The following is a 23,173-nucleotide window of genomic DNA, read 5'->3' as shown; positions in this document are numbered from 1 at the left end:
ACTATTTCACACTGCACACACACACTTTGTGCGGCGCAAAGTGAGTGTGAAGCAATGTCAAGGGAGTCGGGGGGGTGGTGTGGAACGAGGGTCAAGGTGATGATCAGTAATCATTGGAAGCCATCAGTCAGTGCAAGTTTAACCTGACGAGTAACAGTCGCAGGTTCTTAAGGCTTCATTATGCGTCTCTGTGTCCGTGGCGAGCGGAGGGACGCACGGATCCCAAGGACTCTTTTGGATTTTTGCTTCTCCGACAACTTTACGTGCTGAAGACAATTCACCGCCAAACAGAAGGTGGCGCAACGGAAATCGAGCTTAGAGAGGCCTACGTCAATGTGCATAGAAGAAGTCCACGTTTGTTGTTAACATCTATGGTTTAACTCCTCCCGTTTTTCCCTCACACACAGTGAACGGTGGCAACTAACAGAACTAAATAAAGTGACACCCAGCGGGTGAATATGCTGATGTAATCGTTTCTTAGCGCAGCGGTTCCCCGGTCTTGTTTCCGAACTGCGTTGCTAATTCCACAGCTTGAAGCTACAAGGAGGCAGCTTCCACACACAGTCAGCAGGGACTCCCGATACTAACTACTACCAAGTGTTTGCTTCTAACCTGACGGTGTTTGAGAAACAGTGTCATGATAGAAGTGGAATGAATGTGGTAAAAGTGGGTTTTTGCAAAATAACCACGAATAGTTAGAAAAATCAGAGGTGCACGAAAAGCTCTCCGAGGCGCTCGGAGTGGCCGTTTCTGTCCGTGTCAGTAAAAACGGAGAAGCATATATCGGCCTTTAGAGTTGATGGTTGAAAGTGGTGCTTTTGGTAAAAACTCACCTCAGTGTCGGCTACCATCGGGTTCCCGAGGTCACACACCACCATTCTGGAGTCATTCACCATCTTGTACTCGCAGTTCAGCTGAGACAGAGACTACAGAAGAAGAAGGAGGACAGTTGGTGAGATGATAAGTAAAAAGTTGATGAAAGTGACAACAGGGAGCAGTTAGAGTCAAGAGGGGGAAACCAAAAGAAAAAAAAGGGAGGAAAGTGTAACGGCATCAAAAGGGGGGAAGGGAGAGCGAGGGATTGAGAAACGGGAATGAGGGAGAGGAGGGTGGGGGAATGCAGTGAGAGGTGGAGTGATGAATGATCTGACAGTAACAACCTCATCAATCACACAGCCCCATTACACACTCATTAACGCACACACACGGGCAAACGCACACACGCGGACATAAACAGACACACTCACACACACACGTATAGCAGTTGACCCTCTCCACTTCCGTGGTCACTAATGCAGCTTGTAAATCATAATAAGGTCCTCTGGGCGGTTTCCAGTAGAGCATACCTTGCTGATAGCCTCGCCACAATCACGCCAAACACAACAGGAAGTGATGTCGCACTGTAAACGCTGCCTCAAATAGCTCACTTCCTTTTGCTGTATGCTCACTTGGTACACGCTTCAAACACTGATGAGAGAACTGCCTCGGTCCAATGTGTCTATTTTCAGTATCCACACTGATGGACATGAACACCAAACCAGATATAGGCAGACAAATGTGTGTGTGTGTGTGTGTGTGTGTGTGTGTGTGTGTGTGTGTGTGTGTGTGTGTGTGTGTGTGTGTGTGTGTGTACTTACCTCCACCCTGCGCTCCACCCCGATGTAGTCGGCCTCTGGTGGTATCAGTGTGTGTAGCTCTGTCTCGTAGGCTCCCTCTCCTCGGTTCACCGCAGTGATGGTCAACATGACCAGATTGTCATCTCCAATCACCAGCTCTGAGCGGTCCCTGTGTGTGTGTGTGTGTGTGTTATATTTGAAGGGGAGAACAATGTAAAAAGAGACAAGAAAGTATTTCAGTCATGCAGAGGACACAGATAATTACACCGCAAATCTGGTTTTATAAAAACAAACACAATCTGTCTCGTGTTTTTTGTGAAGTGTAGTTTTGAGAATTGGACTTCAAGTTTAATTCACACAGCTGCAAAGAATGCGATCCCTCCCCTTGACCCCAACAATAACCCCAACAGTGTGCATGTGTCAGTCAGTCCACGGTGACGGGATGTTTGTGTTACGCTGCCATGGCGATATAGCGTACAGCTGGAAACACTAGAGACGAGGCTAATGCACAAACACATGGTAAATGGAACTATAACGTGAGCAGCCTCGGTGTAAAGTCTGCTCATTGTGTGAAGGATAACAGACATACTTTCTTCAGCATGAGTGTGTGTGTCTTTGTGTGTATGTGTGTTTGGCCATGTGAAGTGTCTGGTGTTTACAGGTTGAGGTCAGAGGGCGTGGCCGTGTCGGTCTTACATGCTGGCGGAGAGCTGCAGGTCGGGGATACAAATATTGTCGTCTCCGCAGTCCAGGAGAATGTAGGCCTGGCAGGAGAGAGGAAGAAGGGGCACGGGAGAGGGGGGGTCATCATGAGGAAATGTTTAAGGTACCCTGGGTATCATCATGACAAATAGAAGAAAACGTAACTGGGACACACCAGGATTCAGTTGATGTAAAAGCACAGACACACACACACGTGTTAAGAGTTATTGCTGTCCAGGTCTTGGGCAGTGAAATGAATCTGCCGCTGATGGGTTCGGGCTATTTGCTGCACCCCCGACCATGTATACTGTGCCCAGCTTCAGGTTTGGTGTAATCTCCTTTATCTCTATTTACTCTCACTAACTGAATGTGTCATGTGTTTCAATTACAACACACAATGAAAGCCTGGAAAACAAGAGGTGAGTAATGTAGAACATAAAGCATATGCTTGAAAAGACATTAATAATTTGGTAAAGGCTCAACTTTCACATCTGGCAAAACAAACAAATACAAAATTTTAAGTTGGTCGAAAGCTGTGTGTTTGGTAGAGCAGGGGATTCCCGATTTTCTGTGTGTTTGATTGACAAAATCTGGAAAAGTACTGAGTGTATAAACCATCTTTGTTCTGGGAAAAGTTGAGCATGAAAAAACCTAAGAAGTAAAGCAGAGATTTTGTATTTGTGAAATAGCTTGTCATTTGTAGGCAAAACCAAGAATTTGCCAAGCATACAACACACTTTATCCCTTTAGAGCCCATATAAAGACAAAGGGACAAACAAGAAGTAGAGGTTGCATGCACAGAATTTAGACTTTAACAGAAAAAAAAGTTAGTTGAATGCTGTCCAGGTCTTGGGCAGTGAAATGAATCTGCTGCTGATGGGTTCGGGCTATTTGCTGCAACCCCCCGACCATATATACTGTGCCCAGCTTCAGAATGAAGTCAGGTTCGATGTAATCTACTTTATCTCTATTTACTCTAACTAACTGAATGTGTCATGTGTTTCAATTACAACCCACAATGAAATCCTGGAAAAAAAGTGATGAGTAATGTAGAATATAAAGCATATGCTTGAAAACACGTTAATAATTAGGTAAAGGCTAAATTTGCACATCTGGCAATACAAACAAATACAAAGTTTTAAGTTGGTCAAAAGCTGTGTTTTTGGTGTAACCTAAATCCTTAATTTATTGGAAGAGCAGGGGACAAACTGTGGAGAAGTACTGAGTGTATAAACTACTTTGTAATGTGAAAAGTTGAGCGTTAAAACCTAAGAAGTAAGGCAGAGATTTTTTATTTATAGGCAAAATCAAGAATTTGCCAAGCATACAACACACTTTATCCCTTTTAGAGCCCAGATAAAGACAAAGGGACAAACAAGAAGTAGAGGTTGCATGCACAGAATTTAGACTTTAACAGAAAAATAGTAAGTTTAGTTTCTGTTATATATACTCACATGCTCTTGGAGGAAAGTGCTGCTATAGTGGTTGAGGACAGGTGGGAGGTTTTGTCCCGTTGGGGGAGGAGCCAGGCTGTAGTTCAGAGCCAGTGAGATGGGGGTTAACTTGTCCCTGAACTCCTCTTCCTCCTGTGAAGAAGAAAGATGACACATGTGTGACCGATTCTCCTTTGACACACTAAACAAAATTCAAATCTCTTTTAATTCGGGTGTGGTTTTCTCACTTTCAGGTAAATGGTGTAGCTCAGGCATGCACGTGGGCGGCTGCGACCCAACGTGAGGATCCCGGTGTGCTGAGGCTGCTGCGTGTCCAGGAAGAGAACTCGCTTTACTCCCCCTCTGCTGCCCTTCAACCAGTCCAGCTGCAGCTCCGCTCTCAGGTCTGGGCCGGAGGAAATGGGAAAGAGGTGGAGAAGGATGGACAGAGTGACAGAGTGAGAAGGAAACTCCGGCCAAGAGGCTGCTCCTAAACCATGGGTCTGCCTGCTGCAGGGCTACATATGTGATTTTCCACTGGTTATATAATAAAGAGCCATATAGGCCTCATTACACAGTGGGAAAATGTAATTCACACCTCCACTTACTCCCCCTGTTCCCACCCTCCATCCTCTCTTTGTCCCCTGCTCTGATCGGTGTGGCAGAGCAGGCCGACTCCGAGCAGGGAAATCTAAAGAGATGTCTGACCAAGCTGGTTCTGACCCCCCCCTGTCCCTCTCACACTGTGCACAGCCACTTACCCACAGAGCTGGGGATCCCCACGCCGCTCACTGCTGCACACACATCCACCTTCAGACTGCAGGAAGAGGAAATTAGGAGGAAAGAACAACAAACAGAGAGAGAGGATTGAGAATGATGGCTAGGTTGCATGATTAACACATTATTAAAACATACAGAAGACAAGAAGATGTTTTTAATTAATCTTTACTGGGATTTCTCTACAGAGTTAGACGTACTTCGTGCTGTGTTCATGAGCAAGTTATGGATTTTGTAGTATTCTTTATCATTTTTAGACTTTTGTAGCTTTATTTGAAAACATCCATTCTTCCATCCATTATCTGTATCGCTCATTGCAAATAGTGGTTTACATTCATTTCTGTTGTCGTTTTATCGTATGTATATATTTCTATACATAATCAGCACGAGTTGTGTCATAAATACATAGGATATCTATAAGCCTATACATTATATATCATAATAGAATTATGACCCCACCCTTAGCTAATGATTTCATTCTTGTATTTATTGCAGACGTTTTGACTCCACTCGTCCCACGTTACAAAATCACAAAGAAAAACCCCAGACTATAAAACGAACTAACTAAATAAACTGCCCATAAGCAAGGCATTCCTTCCTTCCTGTGCTCCAGGGGACAGAGGGAAATAATGCTCAGGACCCCACGGATCCATTAGACAGACATGGGAGACTGGGCAACATTTGTGCATTTCCTCTATTTATGTGTGTTTGCCTGGACGTATGCGAAAGTGTGTATGTGTTTGTGTGCTATCACCTCTTTAATCACGAACAGGAAAGCGACTTAATATCTACTAATCTGAGGAAGTTTACAGATTACAGCCTCCTGCTTCGCCACCGATCACTCAGCAATATGAGGCATGAGGTAAATGACTTTGTTTGGTTACAGTTCACCGACCCTGACAACCAGATCGCAGATGTTGTGGATGCTGGTGTGTTTGTTGATAATTAGAATGCCCATTAGATGACAACACTGGTGATGAGCTCTAAATGCGTGCACTGCAGATGTGAGCTCGTAATAGTTGTTCCCCTAAGTCATTTTAACCTCTCCAGGTGGGTTCATGTGTGTTTAAAATGTGTTGCATGTAAGCATGTGCGCACGTTTTGTGTACTCGGACGGGCGTGCTCAAGTGTGACTCTAATAAGCACTATGTGTCGAACTTAAGTGTGTGTAGCACCTAAATTACCCCCATATTACTGACAACGGCTCGGGCCCTTTGCTTGCTCATTACTGTATGTAATTTTCCCCCAAAATGCATCTGTGCTCCACCACCCTACGCACTTCTAGCCGGCCCTCCCTGCAAATGCGCACACACAGACCCCTCCCCCCTGCTACGGGTCCGCTTAGTGAGTGGGAACTTTCAATTTGAGACTGGTCATTAAGGGACTGTCCCTCCTTTTGCACCACTCCTACAGTCAAAGAGCATCTGATCTTTAAAAAAAGAAAAGGTTGTTTAAACCTGCAATAACATTCAACTTGGGCGGCAGCTGGAGAAGCTGATCTTGACATATTATCACCTTAAGTTAAAGTAGTAGACACATTAGTCACCAGATTAATGTAGGTCTCATATTTAGTCTCTTTAAGCACAGTTTTTGGTTTCTATTGACTCCTGAGGTAAATATCTGAGTCTTTAGCTCCTAAAGGCTTCACTATGTTCACCAGCACATCATGTTTTCTGTTTCCTGGTGCAGAGCAGCATCAAAACCGTAAAGCTGTGAACCCAAAAACCAGCAGACAAATAATTCAAAGCTCAAGAGCTGAGTTTGAATTAATTGTTGGACCATGTGTTACCAATTCAACATACAAACCAGTCATAATCATTTGATCCATCGTAGAATACTATAAAAATACAGATTTCATTGCAGCTTTAACTACATCTGCGGTTGTTCTGAAAGTATTTCCAGAATTTTTTAAACGGAATATAAACTTTAATTCCACTGTCCTCAATCAATCCATATCTTGAGTTTATGTCATAAACTATTTTGCCAGGAATAACCAATATCATTTCACCTAAAACGCAAGCAAAAAAACCCCACATTAGTTTGTATCAGCATATAAATGTTAAAAGTGGTCTTAGTTCACATTGGCAGGGAGAGGATTTCTTGTTAAATAATAATTTGCTTGGATTATGAAAAAAAGAAGCAGAGTTCCACATCTGTAATAAAACTCACTGTGCATCGAGCAGCTTTTCAACCAGATGGTGAGAATGTTTTCTTGGAGGATTGTGAAACTATACCCTCGGGATAGTGGTCGGTATTGTTAGAAGACCTGGGTTTTTCAATGATGCTCAGATAATTATTTTTCATAAAACCCAATGTTTAACCCTGAGACTCGAACGTAACGGTAAGACTTGAGAGGCACAAACTGGGGCCACCTCCCATCATGCCTCTCTCCAGCTCTCACTGCACGGAAACATCGGAAATGTCAAAAAGTCTTTACCCCTCTGTCACACAAGAGTCTCAGACATCTCTTAATTCTGAGAGCTGCTGTTTAACCCTCTGCATGTGTGTGTGTGTGTGTGTGTGTGTGTGTGTGTGTGTGTGTGTGTGTGTGTGTGTGTGTGTGTGTGTGTGTGTGTGTGTGTCTGTGGGTGTGCGTCTCCTACGTCCTATCTGATTCCATACCTCTAACCCAAACTTCGTGGTGGTTTATTTAAATAAGCTTTAGTTTTGTTTTTACAGAATTCCACAGTTTAGTGCTCTTTCAATTTGACCAAAACCCTTTTCCCTTTTCGCTCTCCGCCAACACTCACACACTCCATAACACACACACACACACACACACCCACAGACGGCGTGATGGCAGCCAGCCGAGCACACTTAGCCCGTCCAAACAGTCCTGCAGCGGTTCCATGCACAATAAGTGAGAAGCAACAAGAGGCTGTGGCGAAACAGCGGGAGACTTCAGACGCGCTCCCCTCGACTCAACCCACCCCCGGGCTGTTCAAAGCCACGGGAACAATAATGTAATCAAAATAGAATTATGCAGTTTCAAATTAATTGCAGAGTCCCATAAATCAGAATTTCCAGGTTTTATGAGAGGGGATTTTTCAGTTATTGCATTAGACGCAAAGACAAACAGACCTCGGGTGAAGGCAGACATCGAGAACACAGAGGTGATTGGTCATGTTTGTCAGATTGTGAAAGTCTATACATTATACTACACAAGTTATAAACACACACACACACACACACACACACACTTTACTCTCAAACAGACCTCTAAATTTGTGAGGAGAAATGTCCGTAATCTGTTAAATCTACTACTACGACTGGTCCTCACAAACATAGAAGTACACGAAGAGAGTTATACACACAGAAATATCCCTTTTCATTGTTAGCGAGATGTTCGTTGGTCCCACAATGCATTGCCAGACGGAAGTGGCGGATCAACACACAGCTGCAAAAAATTACGTCAAATTGTCGACTGTGGTGAAGAGCTAGAGGAACAGTTTAATATAAAGTTATTGTGAAAGCATTTTGCTTTAATTGACTGTGGTGTTCTTAAGACAGCTTGAGTCAGGAAGTAGGACACATTCATTTCTCATTCTATCAGGTCTGGAAAATGGAAAATGTCTCTTCAGACCAGACTATTAGAGCAACACTGAAACATTTTTAGAAATAATATAAACAGGCTAAGTTAACAACTGTCACACACTTCTGATGGGTAGATAACAGTGTCCACTCACAGGGATGCGTTTACAACACTCAAATCTAAAATGAGCTCAAAATTATATATTAAGAAGCACTGACCAAAAGTGCTCTTTTCTAATCTAGTATTTATAAAAAACATTTTTTTTCTGTTCCATCTTGGTAAGCCAATATCTATTAATATTATGAGAAAGCCATGTCATATTGGTATGGTTTACACATATGGGCCAGCAGGAGCCACCCAAATGAGAGGTTTAAAGTTTTCCATTGATAATGTTTAGTATGTGAAGAGCACTGTTTATTATCAAGAGTCTATATAAGCTCTTACCAGGTGACCATGATGTCTGTCTCAGGCAGGTGACACTGCCGGTCGTCAGGGTTCAGGATTCTGGGTGTCAGGGTCAGTGCAGCTTCCACAGACACTACAGCTCGAGATCTAGACACACACACAACAATCTTGAGTGCAAGAATTTGGGAGTGTCTAATGGAATTTCACACCAAAGAAAGAATCACAAATGTCAAAAAAAATGTCTGCATATTGAGACGCACTTCAAAAAGAGACGCCTTGTTCTCTCTTACCTGTACACCGACACCTCGCTTGCGCCAAACGACCCCACTATCAGATCTGTGAAGAGAGAGAGAAAGAGAGAGAGAGGGGAAGCACAAGAGTGAGAGAGAAGAGGGAGACAGAGTGAGGGGAGAGCTTCAAAGAATGCACCAGATGGGACTGATTTCAAGGTCTCCAGAAATCTCCATCAAACACAGACTTCTCACATTGAATACACACACACGCGCACACACGCACGTGCACTTACACATAGATCCTCATATACACCAATGTGATATAGCATTAACCTTCTGATAACATCATGCTTTGCTTTTTCACACATGACCCTGTTCAGACTAAATTCATTAACAAATGAACTCACAAATGCACAAATGCACAAATTTGTGCATTTGTGCATTTGTGAGTTCATCATGCATGTGTGTGTGTCTGTGCATGTGTTTGTTCATACTGGTGGATGTGTGCCGCGAGACAGGGACCACACGTTGCATTCCAGTGCCATTAAAAAATTTAACGTCACTCTAATCACATTTGGCAAAACAACAACAATTCCGAGCAGCCCGCGTTGCAACAGTCATCTCCTAATCGTAAGCAGCCACACATCTCCTCTATATACCGATTTTTATTTGTTTTCATGGCTTTTGTGATCGACACACACTTTTAATTGGCTCTCAGAGTTTAAAATAGAGCCGGCCTTTTAATGGCTGCGGTAAGGGGACACATACCAATGAAAGCCACATGCATTCACGCACACACACACACACACACACACACACACACACACACACACACACACACACACACACACACACACACACACAGACACACATGCAATATTTGAACACACATGCTGATTAAAACAATGTGAAACTGACGAGAGGCACTTAATGGATAAAAGCCACCACTGGCAGATGAAGGGAAACCAAGTTGGCAGATCCCGAGGAAGACTGATCAACCCCATGCTGCTCAACGAGACGCGACTGGTGCCGCAGCTCTGATTATTTTCATAATGAATCTGTTATTTATTTAAAAAAATTAACTGAGTCTGTGTCAATCTTTTATTTAGTTATATAATGACATAAAAAAAGCGACATATAAGAAGTGGGAGCCAAGGAGTGTTTGGCACTTTTTTTTTAAAGTTCATCAGCTTATTTTTTTATCAGATGATCATTTGAGCACCAGGAACAGCTATGTAGGAAATGTTGCGGTAACCAGCTTCAGAGATCTGTGCACTAAGCTCGTGGAAATGTTCTCTCGCAGACTGTGCTTGTCATTTGCCGTGTCTCTCCTCCTCTGCATATGTAAGAAGAAAGGGACTAATTGAATCTGAGAGAGAGGCACATCTGTTTCTGCCTTCGGCTGCAGTCAGAGTCCCCCTGAAACCACAACATTAAACATTTAGGCCCTGGTCCCTCTTCCCCTGGGGTGTGCCGTGTCCCTGCCTTGAGTGTGTGTGGCACTGTGTGTATGTCCTGTCTAGAAAGGAGCCCGAGATGTGGGTTTTTGGTTGGGCACCGAGAGAGGTACGCTAAAGGGGAGGAGAAGGTGAGAAGGAGGAGATTAGGAAATAATAGAAAGAAAAGGAGGACAGAGGATTGCAGATCTTGGCCTTCAAACTGCGATCTGTTAAAGCTATCAGAGGCAAGGTATACTCTCAGCAGAGGGAGAGAGAGAGAGAGACAGAGAGGGACCTGCTCGCTCCCAGGCCGAATTCCTCTGTTCATCCAGATATTGGAGTTGTGTAACCTGGAAATCTAACTCCACTCCTGCCTCAACTCTGAAGGTCTGTTCAATACAGTGGTTGTCTCTCTGCTCATTATCCCCACTCTCGTGTTTGCTCTCAAAACTACTGCATGACAGGAGACTGATTTGAGGATAGGGCACCTTTGGGGTTAAGCGTGTGTTTGTGTGTGTGTGTGTGTGTGTGTGTGTGTGTGCGCGCGTGCTCATGGCTACGCTGAGGGCTAAATCAAATAACAGCCCACTTTCCTTTCCTTGTCAATCCCATTTCCTTACACACAGGAAAGCCTGACTGCCCCTGTTGATTTGAGGCTGTGTGCACGGAGGCACAACGAACCGATCCCCTCACACAAACCAGCTTGTGCACAACTCTACTCACTGATGGCAGCTCTGGGTGCAGGTATAGTGTCGGTAACTAAGCTGCTCTAGCCGGTGGTGTCTGTCCCGGCCTGTGAAAACACAAACCTCCATCCAGAGTTTAGACAGACTGTCAAGCTGTCACTGGCTGCCGGCCCTGACTGCCTGTGTGGCTGCAGGCGAGAGGTCTTGCTGATGAAATGCCAAAGGTCAATGGCACTCAGAGGAAAAAGAGGTGCTTAGAAGAGAGGAAAGGAGCTTTACCTAATTTTTGAATGCATGTCTGGGATTATTAGAAGGATATTCAATAGCCTGTCAGCGATTTAACATACATTTCAATCACTCAGATAACATTACACTAATGAAAAGTATAGTTCTCACACTGCAGACGAGGGGAATAGTCCGTTCAAATTAGTGGAGGATTTACTTTGGATTGCTTGAAAAGGAAGATTTTGTTTAAAGAGACACTAAAGGAACAAGAAACTGTTCTACTTTCTCTTACTTTTTATGAAAATGCGCTGGAAAGACTTTTACGGAGCCCAGTAAAACATTTTACGCCTACTTACCGACCAAATGACCTCCCACCACCACACACATCCAGATCCCTGACCCTGACACGTCTCTGTGTCTGTAACTCTCTCAGCAGGCTGCTGTGATTGACAGGTAAAACATTGTCAGTTTTGACCCTTGACCCCTCGGTTGAACCTAAAATGCACCCTGAGGCAATCTGATCCCCTACCACCACGCAGACACCCCGACCCTAACTCCAGCCGCGTTGTGCCCCCCACTGCACCAGTAACAAACAGTTGTGCCTCCAAAGATGTCTGCTTCATTTAGGTTCATTGAATTTAATTCCAAGTGTGGGCTCTGTAATGCCTAGCTTTCAAAGTGCAAGTTATAAAAAGAACAAATACATGACCTTATCTCTGGAGGAAACTAATTAAAGCTAAAAGCAGAGGCTAATCATCACCTCTCTCTCTCCTAATGCTCCTGCAGTGGACTAATGACATTGAGCGTAGATGGGAGCACATTGCACTGGAGCAGGTCTCCCAGACGCCTGAGCACTCCTCTCATAATGCTGATCAAACATCGCTGGCTCCTTTGAACAGTGTGACTTTACTACCCCGCTAACGACACACCATGTGCGTACGTGTCTCACTTCCGCCAGCCAGCTCTCTAATGACAGACGACACAAGCACACACACATTTGGGAGTGTGTGTGTGTTTACACGGTGTGTGTGTGTGTGTTGGCTGAGAGCTCAACCACCCGTGAGTTTCTACCTCACTACCTCCTCCCAAAGGGACACGACCAGCCGAAGTTTCAACCTGCAAACCCCTGATGTGTATTTACTATAATGTTTTTTAATTCAGGATCTCTGCAGTGGGTCTGGCTTTGACCTGCAGCCTGGCACATGCTCAACACACACTCTGCGTCTGCCAGTGAAACCGATCACAAGCCGCACATGTGAACCTGCGTGTGTTCCACGTGTGTGTATTTCCCTTGATATCCTGTTTGTGGAATGAAGAAATCTGTTATTATAGCAAAATGAAAAGGAAAGGGGGTTGAATGAGTGGAGGCAAAAAAAAAGGTGAAACTAAACAAATTCTCCTTTTCAGCCTAATCTGTGGAAGCACAAAGCCAAAGTATTGTTGAGAACAGAAAGGCTCTAAATTAGGGGGGAAATAAGGTAGTAAAACATTGGTTTTACAGACCTGCTTTGCTTCAAATGCTCTCTTTCTTCTGGACTCAAAACTTCTGTATACAAACAACTTCCCACGCACATAAATCCTCTCTAACTCAGGTCTCTTACGATCGGAGTGCGTTTTCCAATGTGTTTCATGAAGTCAGAAGGTGGAAGAGTCTGGCAAAGTAAGTACTGAAGGTAGCACATAAAGTAGTGCATGTAATTTGATTGAATAATGCTTTGATTGTGCACACTATTGGCTGCGGGTTGACTGTCTGGCAGACTGAACGTGTGGATAATGTATTATCATACTTTTCTTTCTCTCCATCCTATGTTTTCTCTCCTTCTTGAGTTTTGAAAATCCCCAAAGAATGCTGTTCACTGGCACTCGTCCCTATACCCCCTTCCTCTGACTGATGACTTTACCAGAGCACAGGAGGAAAGCAATATGGGAGAACATGGGGATGGTAGTGGAGCAGTGCTCGCATTGAGGGAACGATGAAATTTGGAGGTCACGAATGAAGGAGAAGGGAGGTTGTAATGGGAGGAGGTGGAGGGAAAGTGGAGAAGCGAAGGAATGTAAGAAGGAATTTTGATTATAACGCAGGGAGTGGAGTGGAGAAGACGCTGAGTGTGAGTATTTACCAGGGTACTGATTGTTGTCCAGGTCTTGGCCTCCTCTCACGGTGAATCCAAATCCCGACAAGCTGCCACTTGGGGTCCAGGCTGCTCTCAGCTCTTGGCTCAGCACCAAGCCCTGGGTGGATACATCTCTGTTACCGTTGAAGATCAATACTCTGCCTCCACGGTCCTCGCCTCCGAATGGACAGCCCACCGCCACGTCTATGGGATGACACGCATGCATGTTTTAGACATCAGCAGCGTTAAGGCCCCTCTGAGACAGAAGCGGAGGAAAACACGCAGGTAGCAGGAAAAAGCTTGACCTTGCTTTACCAGCAGTGGAGACCATGGCCTCTTAACAACTTTTCTTAATGTCATTGATGTTACTAATATTTTTATCTTGCTTTTGACATCTGGGCAATGTTGAAGGCATTGTGTGTGTTTTGATCTGTATAGGCAACATTTGATTGTACGGAGCCCTTAAGGAACATGGGCATAAAAAAGGTTGCTGCCCTCAAGAAAGTTTCTCGTGCACATGCAATACTTTCTGGTGCACACAAGAAAGTTTTTCGGTGCGCATTCAATACTTTTTCTGGTCTGATGGACAATTATTTTTTTGCATACCAGAAAGTATTGCATGTGCGCACCAGATATCTGCACAGCAGACAGTTAGACATGTGGGCAGGGACTGTCTACAAAGTGCCACGCAGAAAGTCTCCTTCTGGTCCGATGACAAAACTCATTGTAGAAAAACATATTCAGACATAATTCCGAAGATTTGTTATTATTATTAATAACAATTAATAACTCCACTCATGTGGAGTTTAGGGTCACAAAAATCAATACACACATAATTGGTCTCCTTGTGGTCAGACTACAACTTTTAGTTTGAAAAAATAAGCCTTGGCATAATTTGGTGACCCTACAATCCACACGGGTGGAGTTATTGATTACAAGAAATAATAAAATGAGCCTCAAAATTATGCTAAATCATACGATTAGAAACAATCTCATGTGCGCAGCAGAAACTTTAACCTTTTTTTTGTTGCCATGTCCCGTTAGGGGCTCTGTATGATTTAACCTGAGCTAATGGGCACAGGGTTAATTAAAGAATAGGAGGCAGAATTTCTTTCTTTCACTTTTGTTTACTTCGAAAAGAGTGAAGCTGTTTCTCTGGAGCCCCTGAAGTCACCCTAAAGATATTTTTTTATCTTGTGCGCACAATCCGAATAACAATCAAATGAAAATAAAACTTGATTACCCAATGCTATGGTACAAATCTGGTGGCTGTGGGCTTTTGAGTGATTAACATCTTCTCAAAATAAATATCTTGCGCCCACAAGATAATAACCTAGTGCGCACAACATAAAAATCTTCATCTTCTGGGACTTCAGGGGCTCAGTATGTTTCCCCCTGATTCAAGATGTTATTATTAAGTAGAGCTAATCATGCCCAGACAGATATAATGAACTAAAGCATGGCAATAAAGAAAGTCTGGTGAGAGGAATACGGTTCTTGTATCTATTCTGTAAATATGAAGCTACAAGTAGCAGCTAGTCAACTTAGCTTAGTCAAAGACTTACAAAAAAGAAAACAATTGAAACCACCTTGGTCTTTACAAAGGTAAAATCACATTATTACACTGAGTAAGTGTAAAAATTATGTTTATATTTTTTATGTTATAGGGTTAATTGAGCCAACCTTTATTCTCTGAGAAATAGGCTACAGGATACAAAAAATATGAATCAAGAATTCCAGTTTCTTTGCTAATCTATATGACAACCAGCATGTAGCCCCTGTATAATACCCGTAAGGACCTGTCCTGGTCTACAAAAGGTCACAGACTCACTATACAACCAGTTTGGAGTATTTAGCCTTTAACCTCTAAATGTCCAATGCAGACTGTAACTGTCCAAACACCTCTAGACATCCTGTTTGTCTCCGGACCCCCTCTCTCTCTCAGCCTAAACAACTGGTTCCACATGAAGCAGATTGTGGGGTAGAAAGGCTAAATGCAACCATGTGTGTATGCAAGTGTAAGAGCCTGTGAGTGCATGTGTCTGTATGGCTATGCGTGGGTATGTATACAAAACGGAATAGCAGTGTAAAAACAACAACTTACTAAGAGAAAAAAAAAAAAAAAGTCCTCAAATAATGTGAAAGTCACTAACAGGCATTGCTCAACAACATCCCACACAAAGCAGACCTCCACAGGAAAATAGCCGGTGGAACACCCACTATGAAAACTGGGACCAACAAGGAGACTGTGACTCGCTGGGAACACTGGGCCAGTGATGCTGACATTGTGTTGGTTCATAAAAATTAAAAACAAAGCCACATTCCAGAAAAAGATGAACTAAAATGAGAGGCTTTAAACAGCTTCCACTCGACGTCACCACGATGATGAGAGGAAATGGGTACGGTTCTGCTTTTTACTGGGCGATCTCAGACATTGAGTGATGAGGTCACTGCGATTGGAAGATGAAGAGGATCCATGAAGTCACAGGAAGTAAAGGGATCTGTCAGTGATTACACAGACACACACACGATGGCGCAGGTACACTTGAAGACACGAGTTTGAAATTAGCGAAATGAAGCTGCTGAAAAGCGTGATCAAGATGTTTCCGTGGCGACTCGATGTATGTAATGCAGATTAATGAAAACATGCACGGATACGGACAAGTTGTCTCTGTGCACGTCACTGCAGCTGGCAGAGGTGCTCTATCCCCTCTGAGGTCACGTCAACACCCCCCAGACCCTGTCATATCCTGACCCACAGCCTCATGTGGCTTGAGTATGGATCCAGTGGTTATTGACCCGATGGTTAAAGGGTTTAAAAGGATGGGACACACATTAACACATGCTGTCCATGAATACATAAAACATAAATCAGTGGGATGCATGCTAGGGCCAGATGTGCATCCATCCATTCATTCTTATGGCTTCATTTGACAAAGGGTATTGGGTCTGCGGGCTGCATGGTTTTGTTCTGTGTGTGCACAAGTGTGTTTGTGTGTGTGCATGCGTGTCTTTGTCCAATCAATATGAGAATAAAACAAACACATTGAAGAGGAATGAACTCTGGGCAGCCGGACAAAAACTCCCAGATGATTTTATCTCAGGGCACATCTGGTGAGTTAAAAATAACTACCAACACACACACACACACACACAAACACACACACACACACACACACACACACACACACACACACACACACACAAACACACACACGCTTAAACACACATGGCCTTAACCCTGACCATCACAGGAGGAAACAAGTTCACTCAGACAACTTCTTCTTCGCCACACTTCCTGATTGGCTGAAAAGCTTGAAGGTTTCTCAGGCCCCTTGCATCTGACAGGATTTCCTCTGCCCAGAGACAAAACACAGAGATACATTTGTCCGCCAACGTGTTTACCTGAGACAATCCCCCCCCCACCCATGTGCACGTGCAAGCACAAGGCAGAGCGATACACTGAAGCAAGAACATATCAAAGGATTTCCTCATCTTCCTCGTCTCTCTCTTGCATCGCTTCTTTTTATTCCTTCAATGAATTTAATCATGTCCTCAACATACCATTGTACCCATCTTGGTTGATGTCTCCCAGGGGAGCTATAGCCGTGCCGAAGCGTCCGAAGGTGTGCATGCCGGTGAGGGCGACGGGCTTGGTGAATGTGAGCGGTGCCATCTGCAGGTAGAGGTAAACCCTGCCCACCTCCCTGGGCTTGCTCTCCATCTCTCTCTCCATGTAGAGGGGCGCCCCGACCAGCACGTCGTCCGTCCTAGGGGACACGAAGAGTAGTTTCAAACCTCAGGGGAAGAGAAAAAGCAAGTGCATGCATCTGGAGTGACAAGTTGGTTTTTCTACTCACCCATCTCCATTCAGGTCGGTGACGGCCACCGAGTAGCCAAAGTACGAGGCCATCTGAGAAGCAGAGAAGAAGTTTGGACGTTTAATCATGAATCTAATGCTGTTCAATGAAAATCCAATCAGTGAGTGCTAGGGTTGCAGAGGGACGGAAAGTTTCCAGTAAATTTCCAGAAACTTTCCGGAAACTTTCCATGGGAAGATGAGCTCGGGAATTAAAAAAAAAAAATTAATACGCAAATTAAACGCTGAGCAATAAAAACATCATTCAAAACTCTATTTTAAAGATGTATGGAATGCAGCACACGCTGCACGTTGAATTTCAAACCTCCACTGTGCATTCTTCTATCACATGCACAGATAACTCCCAGCATCCTTCACACTACAGCAGGGCTATTGAGGCCTGTTGTAGTGTGCAGGACTAGTAAGTTTCGATGATATTACTGGGGAAAACATATTAGCATGCTGATTGAGGATTGTTCATCTGTTCATCTAGCCTATTTCCATTCATTTATCCATCAATTGTAAAATATGTTTACAGACGATTCCAATTGTTTGGCTAACTATTTATATCTCTGGCATTGCATTAGTGTTTTTTTACAAACTTTTTTTCTCATCTTATGCTACAGAACAATGCAATCTCATGTGTGGAGACATTTCACCCCATCCAATGTAGAAGGAAAGGCTGTGTACATTTGCAAATACTGTGCAAAGACCTATGTTAAGAATGACACAAAGATGCAGAAGCATATAGTCAAGTGCCCAAAGTTTCCTCAGGGCTCAAATCACAAATGACAAAACAAAATGTTTATATTTATGTCTGTATATGACAAGGTAAATACAGTTAGTATAAATTACCCACAACATTTCCAGTTTATTCCCGTATATTCCCGTTAATTCCCGTATATTCCTGTTAATTCCCATGGAAAGTTTCCAACTAAGATTCCTGGAATTTTGCAACCCTAGTGAGTGCCCATCGTATACTGATGGATATGAGGCCCTGCAATGTGACGGCCTGTGACAGTGATGAGTTGGGTGTAGCTGCTCCTACCTGTTCCCCTGTGAAGTTCTGGATGAAGGTCAGATTGGTGGAGTTGATCATCACCACCTAAAACCAGCAAATAAGCTGTTAAAAACAAATGTGGCACAAGCACAGGGCTTTGTATTCAAATCACACCGAGGGTAAACACGGCCAAGCGCTCTGACAAACAGGCTCATGAAGAATGCAGAAATAAAAAAAAAGTCACAAACCGCATTCAAAAAAAGAGAGGCTTTTATTCAACTGAAATCCCTCTCTTTTTTCCCGACCCACCCTCCCCCACCACCATCCTCTTTGTGCCTTTTACCATTTTTCCCCTCATCTTTCTCTCCTTCCCCCCATCCGAGCCCGGGTCGTGGGGGAAGACAGGGTGAGGAGGGGGGGGCTGAGAATTCCTTCATAAGACCTAAAATAACAACCACATGGAGACAGCCGGGGGGGGCTACACGTACACACTCACATGCTCAAACGCACACACACACATGCGGAGGGATACGCTTTGACCCAATCACAGATGTCTCAGAGACACACAAACCGGGGATAGACTTACGAACACACACAGATGATGATGTGTAAACACAAATATTGAATCACCAGCTCGGACGTCAACTTTCCTGCACTCTGAGTCGTCAAATTGGTCCCAGAAGAAACCTGATGAGGGCTGACAACCTTCCCCACTGCCTCTAATAAGGCCTGTACCTGCATCCCTCCTAACACCACTCTGACGGTGCGCTACAGGCCCCCCCCGATCTCCATGACAGTCACAGAGCACTGCGTGTATACAGGAAGGAGCAGTTGTGCACCAGCTACAGTCAGACCACCAGACATAAAACTCACTCTGATGTAGTGCGGTGCAGGCCTGCGGTTGCACTGCAGGTTAGTGTTCGGGGTCATGTGTGTGTGGAGAAGGGTTAGTGGGGTTAGGTGGGGTCACTCCCCTCCACATGAAGCGGAAGCTGTGTGTCATTAGGGAGGATTGACACAGTCTGCCCCGGGGACAAATTCCCATAAGACAACTATTGACACACTGCAGTATATGCTTAGAGGCACATACAGTATTTGTTAAATCCATGTTTGTGTTCCATACTGTACAGTACTGAGCAGATGCATCCTGGGAAAGATTGACTTCTCTCTTATATTTTTATATATTTTTATTCAGAAATGTTTATCTCAAAGTAAATGTTGCTTTGTATAAATATTGATAAAAAGTGAGTAAATAAGAAGTTAACAGTGAGTAAATATATACTGGTTTCCCATTTTTTATTGCTCTCTATGCATGTTGTATTTATTGCGTCTTTATGTTCTATGTTCATTGTTTGCACCAATTACCAGAGCAAATTCCTTGTATGTGTGAACGTACTTGGCAATAAAATACTTCTGATTCTGATTCTGATTAGTCTCCCAGTAGACACGTCAGTCTATCTGCCCTTCAAGCCTACACACAGTCTCTAATATCTCCTGCACTTATTATTGTATGTCCCACATTATGCAGATATTTACACATATATATTTACACACTACACCCTAATAAGATGCACAGCCATTCCTATCCTGCAGAACAAGCTTCACGAGCTCTGGTGACTGTGAAGTCCACCACACATGATTTACCTAATTTTCCTACTAATTAAATCACTCACTGACCCTTTTTGCACTGTAAAGCCATGTGTGCATTTGTTTGGTTTAAACTCGGAGCAATGCTGTTGCTGCTGAAATGTATTTTTCTGCCTTTTGTCAAAATCCGCCCGCCTGCAGCTACTCACATATCCAAAGTTCTGTGCTCCTCGCGGGACTCCAGCTATCAGCTCTGGAAAACATGAAAACAAAGACAGACATATTGAAATCAGCGTGTGCACATGTGTGAGAAGTACAGAGGAAGAACCGGCTCGACGAAGGTTCGACAAAGGCCTAAACCCTTAAACCCCCCCTACGAAGCCCACCCCCCCATTCCCAGTCAGAACATCTGAGTGTGACTGAGAACACACTGAGAGCTCTCATCTCTACAACTCTACTTGTGTATTGATTGACGAGTGCGGTGCTGAAGACTTATAGGGACAATCTGAGGGTCCCACCCAGCGAGAGAAGACAGAGTCCCCCCCTTCCTGCCCTCCAGCTCCAGCCGACAGGCCCAACCACCAACCTATAAAACCCGCAATTCCCAGCTCCATCTTCACTACCAGCTCCCAGTTACAAACCAGTTCCCCCAGTCTGAAGATCGGTCGGGCGAACACGACCACAACGAGTTTCGTACCACAACACAACACATCACATCAACCGGCATGTGTAACCTCTTAAGGCTCACTTTAAGACTCCCTGACATGTGTTGTGCCGGAGGGGGTTCAGGGGACTTAGCGGGGTTGGTATGGGGGGGTATGTCAACCTAATGTTGTCCCGTAAAGATCCCACTAAATGGTGATTAACAAAGAGGCTCCGATGGACAGGAAATTGTGAATGGGAAGGTGAAGTGGTGCGAGGGGAGAGGGGAATGAGAAATGAGCGCGTGTTGACACAGTGTTTGAAGAAAATGATGTGGCTTGACTGTGGTTGATTTTTTTTCCTCGTTTGTATCTTCTGTAATAACAGAGCTGTGCGTTTTGCTGTGTTTCTTTACAGTGCTGACAAACTGATGGCATGGGAAAGAAGCAGCACCTGAAGCTGAAGATAAGAATAAAGCCAAAACCGGATGTATGGGAGGAGAGCAAGGAAAACCAACTCATCTGTAAATGTTCGAGAAATTTCAAGTTTTCTGAATATGAATAGTACATATCGTATTTTCCGCACTATAGGGCGCACTGGATTATAAGGCGCACTGTCAATGAATGGTCTATTTTCGATCTTTTTTCATAAATAAAGCGCACCAGACTATAAGGCGCATTAAGCGAAACAAAACAGTCAGTCAGTCAAACTTTATTAAACGTGTTGAGACTGATACCTTAGCCCAGGCATCCACGATCCATCGGCAGATAGTAGCGTAAGTCGCCCGGCTCTGTCTCCCTGTCTTGGTGAATGTGTGTTCGCCTTCTGTCATCCATTGCTCCCATGCAGCTCGCAGTTTAACTTTGAACGCCCCGTTGACACCAATATCTAGCTGCTGGAGTTCTTTAGTTAATCTACCCGGAATGATGGCAAGCTCCGAATAAGTTTGCTTCACTTTGTTTTTTTACAGCATCGGTGAGATGGGCGCACATGGAGTCGCAGAACAATAGGGACGGAGATTTGTGGCTCCTGACTACAGTAGCCGTAATGCTGCAAGCGGTGCGGCTTTGTAGTTTATCAAAGCCGTACTAAAACATTTTGACAGAGCGCCGTGTACCACACAAAATCGCTTCGAGGTCAGTAAGCACAACCAGAATTAATCCTTATATAAGGCGCTCCGGATTATAAGGCGCACTGTCGTTTTTTGAGAAAATTAAAGGCTTTTAAGTGCGCCCTATAGTGCGGAAAATACGGTACTTGAAAAATATAAATTCAAAGGCATTTTTTTCTTTAATGAATTAATACTGTGATGTCTCTTTCCACCAAATATTTCAACTCCTAGGAGTCGCTCTGGACCTTCTCCCGACCTGACGACGTCTGGTGAGTCTGCCTCTAATCATTCTAATCAGTCGTACAGAGGACAGGAAATCCCTTTATCAGTGGTTCCTGAAGTCCAGTCCCCTCAGGGTCACGACCTAGACGTGCAGAGACAGTTCTCATTACTGCTCCTGAGCTCAGTCCCAGACACTGTCACCCAGCTGTCCGCTCCCTATCGCTCAGCCCATCACATCGTCCACAGCGTTTCCCAGCATCCAGCTGTGGTGGGGCGAAGAGACTATAAAAGCATGCAGGGTTTCACACGGCGTTGCAGGGCGGCTGCAAGTCGTTGGCGAAGGGATTCCTTTGGTGTGGTTAGTTGTAATGAATCGTTGGCTTTCTCACCTTGTTCAGAGTCTCCCGTAAACTCCCCCACCGCCACAGAGTAACCTAGAGAGAGAGAGAGGGAGATCAGTTGCACGTGACAGCATACGGGTGAAATTAACTCTGTGTGATGTCATGTTTCCTAGTCTAATTTTAACATGCATGAGTTCATGTGTGTGTGTGTGTGCATGTGTTACCGAGGTAGCTGTCATCATGTGTGTCCTCAGCCGCTCGAGTGTATTTCTCTCCTGGAACCTTTCTCAGGATCGCCTTCAAAGAGTAACCGTTCAGTATCTCAGCTATCCCTGCTGTCATCACTTGACCTGCACAGACACACACACACAGACACACACACACACACACAGAGAAAGATAGAGATAAATAAACACCCAGGGTGAGAGAGCCACATCTGTCTCATGGACAGTGGTTTCAGCTTGGACCCCTTGATGGGAGCACTGCTGCCCTCCGCTATAGAAACCTGCTGGAGCTGTGGACCGTTCCCTCCACATGAAAGATGCACGCAGCTAACGACACATCGCAGTCCTACCCGAGGAAAAGTAAAACATTGGCGGAGGGAAAGCTGGGAAAATATGTTCCTCAAAGAAAAAAAAAAAAAAACTCGAGGAAATGCCTGTCCTCTGCACGTAGAAGACTCTTAATTTGTAGGTGCCCTCACACAAACAACAGTCTTCCTTTACTGCTGAACAAGAGGTCAAACAAACAAATGATTTTTATCTATGGCCGACCTCCACCTTCCATAAATCCTCCTTAATGTGCGAGTGTGTGTGTGACGTTGGGAAAATGTGCCCTCTTAACCCCCCCCCTCCAGCTCCACTCCCACACTCACACTGAGCCGTGAGCTCCTCTCCCAGAATAACACATCAGCTCATTACAAAACTCCAATCTGATTAATGAGACACCGTGTTACAAACTGTTAACATAGAGGCATAAGTCACCGACACTAATTTGAAGTCTCCTTTAAACACCCAGAGATAACATAAGATTGTATATAAAAGAGCTTTTTTTAATGATAGCTCAGGCTGAAGGCTGAAGATAATCGTGGTATATTAGAGGGCCATAAAAAAAAACCCAGGCTGAGTGCTCTTATAAACATTGAGAGGAAGTGTTTTAACTGGAGGCAGCCAGGCTCGCCACGCGGAGGGCACCGAGCGAGCGAGGGAGCAGTCCATTAGGCCGTCTGTCGAGTGCGCTCTTGTAAGCT

The 23,173-nt window shown here is 44.3% G+C and overlaps 1 protein-coding gene across 1 annotated transcript in view; it reads right to left on the bottom strand.

Annotated features, from left to right (window-relative positions):
- Positions 1-23,173, bottom strand: part of itga8 (integrin, alpha 8) — a 43,182-nt gene that overhangs the window by 10,141 nt on the left and 9,868 nt on the right. Inside the window, exons 7-21 of the mRNA XM_061080808.1 lie at positions 22,149-22,274; positions 21,973-22,017; positions 19,818-19,861; positions 18,070-18,126; positions 17,023-17,075; positions 16,727-16,932; positions 13,169-13,366; positions 8,756-8,801; positions 8,505-8,612; positions 4,513-4,568; positions 4,000-4,157; positions 3,773-3,904; positions 2,313-2,380; positions 1,638-1,785; positions 834-926 (exon numbers count right to left, since the gene is read on the bottom strand). Coding sequence (XP_060936791.1) covers positions 834-926; positions 1,638-1,785; positions 2,313-2,380; positions 3,773-3,904; positions 4,000-4,157; positions 4,513-4,568; positions 8,505-8,612; positions 8,756-8,801; positions 13,169-13,366; positions 16,727-16,932; positions 17,023-17,075; positions 18,070-18,126; positions 19,818-19,861; positions 21,973-22,017; positions 22,149-22,274 — 1,538 coding nt within the window. The remainder of the gene's footprint in view (positions 1-833; positions 927-1,637; positions 1,786-2,312; positions 2,381-3,772; positions 3,905-3,999; positions 4,158-4,512; positions 4,569-8,504; positions 8,613-8,755; positions 8,802-13,168; positions 13,367-16,726; positions 16,933-17,022; positions 17,076-18,069; positions 18,127-19,817; positions 19,862-21,972; positions 22,018-22,148; positions 22,275-23,173) is intronic.

The sequence above is a fragment of the Limanda limanda genome, chromosome 11 (assembly GCF_963576545.1).
Source record: "Limanda limanda chromosome 11, fLimLim1.1, whole genome shotgun sequence".
NCBI classification, from domain to species: Eukaryota; Metazoa; Chordata; class Actinopteri; order Pleuronectiformes; family Pleuronectidae; genus Limanda; species Limanda limanda.
Note: the sequence above shows the minus strand (reverse complement) of the source record. Positions and strands in the feature narration are given on the sequence as shown.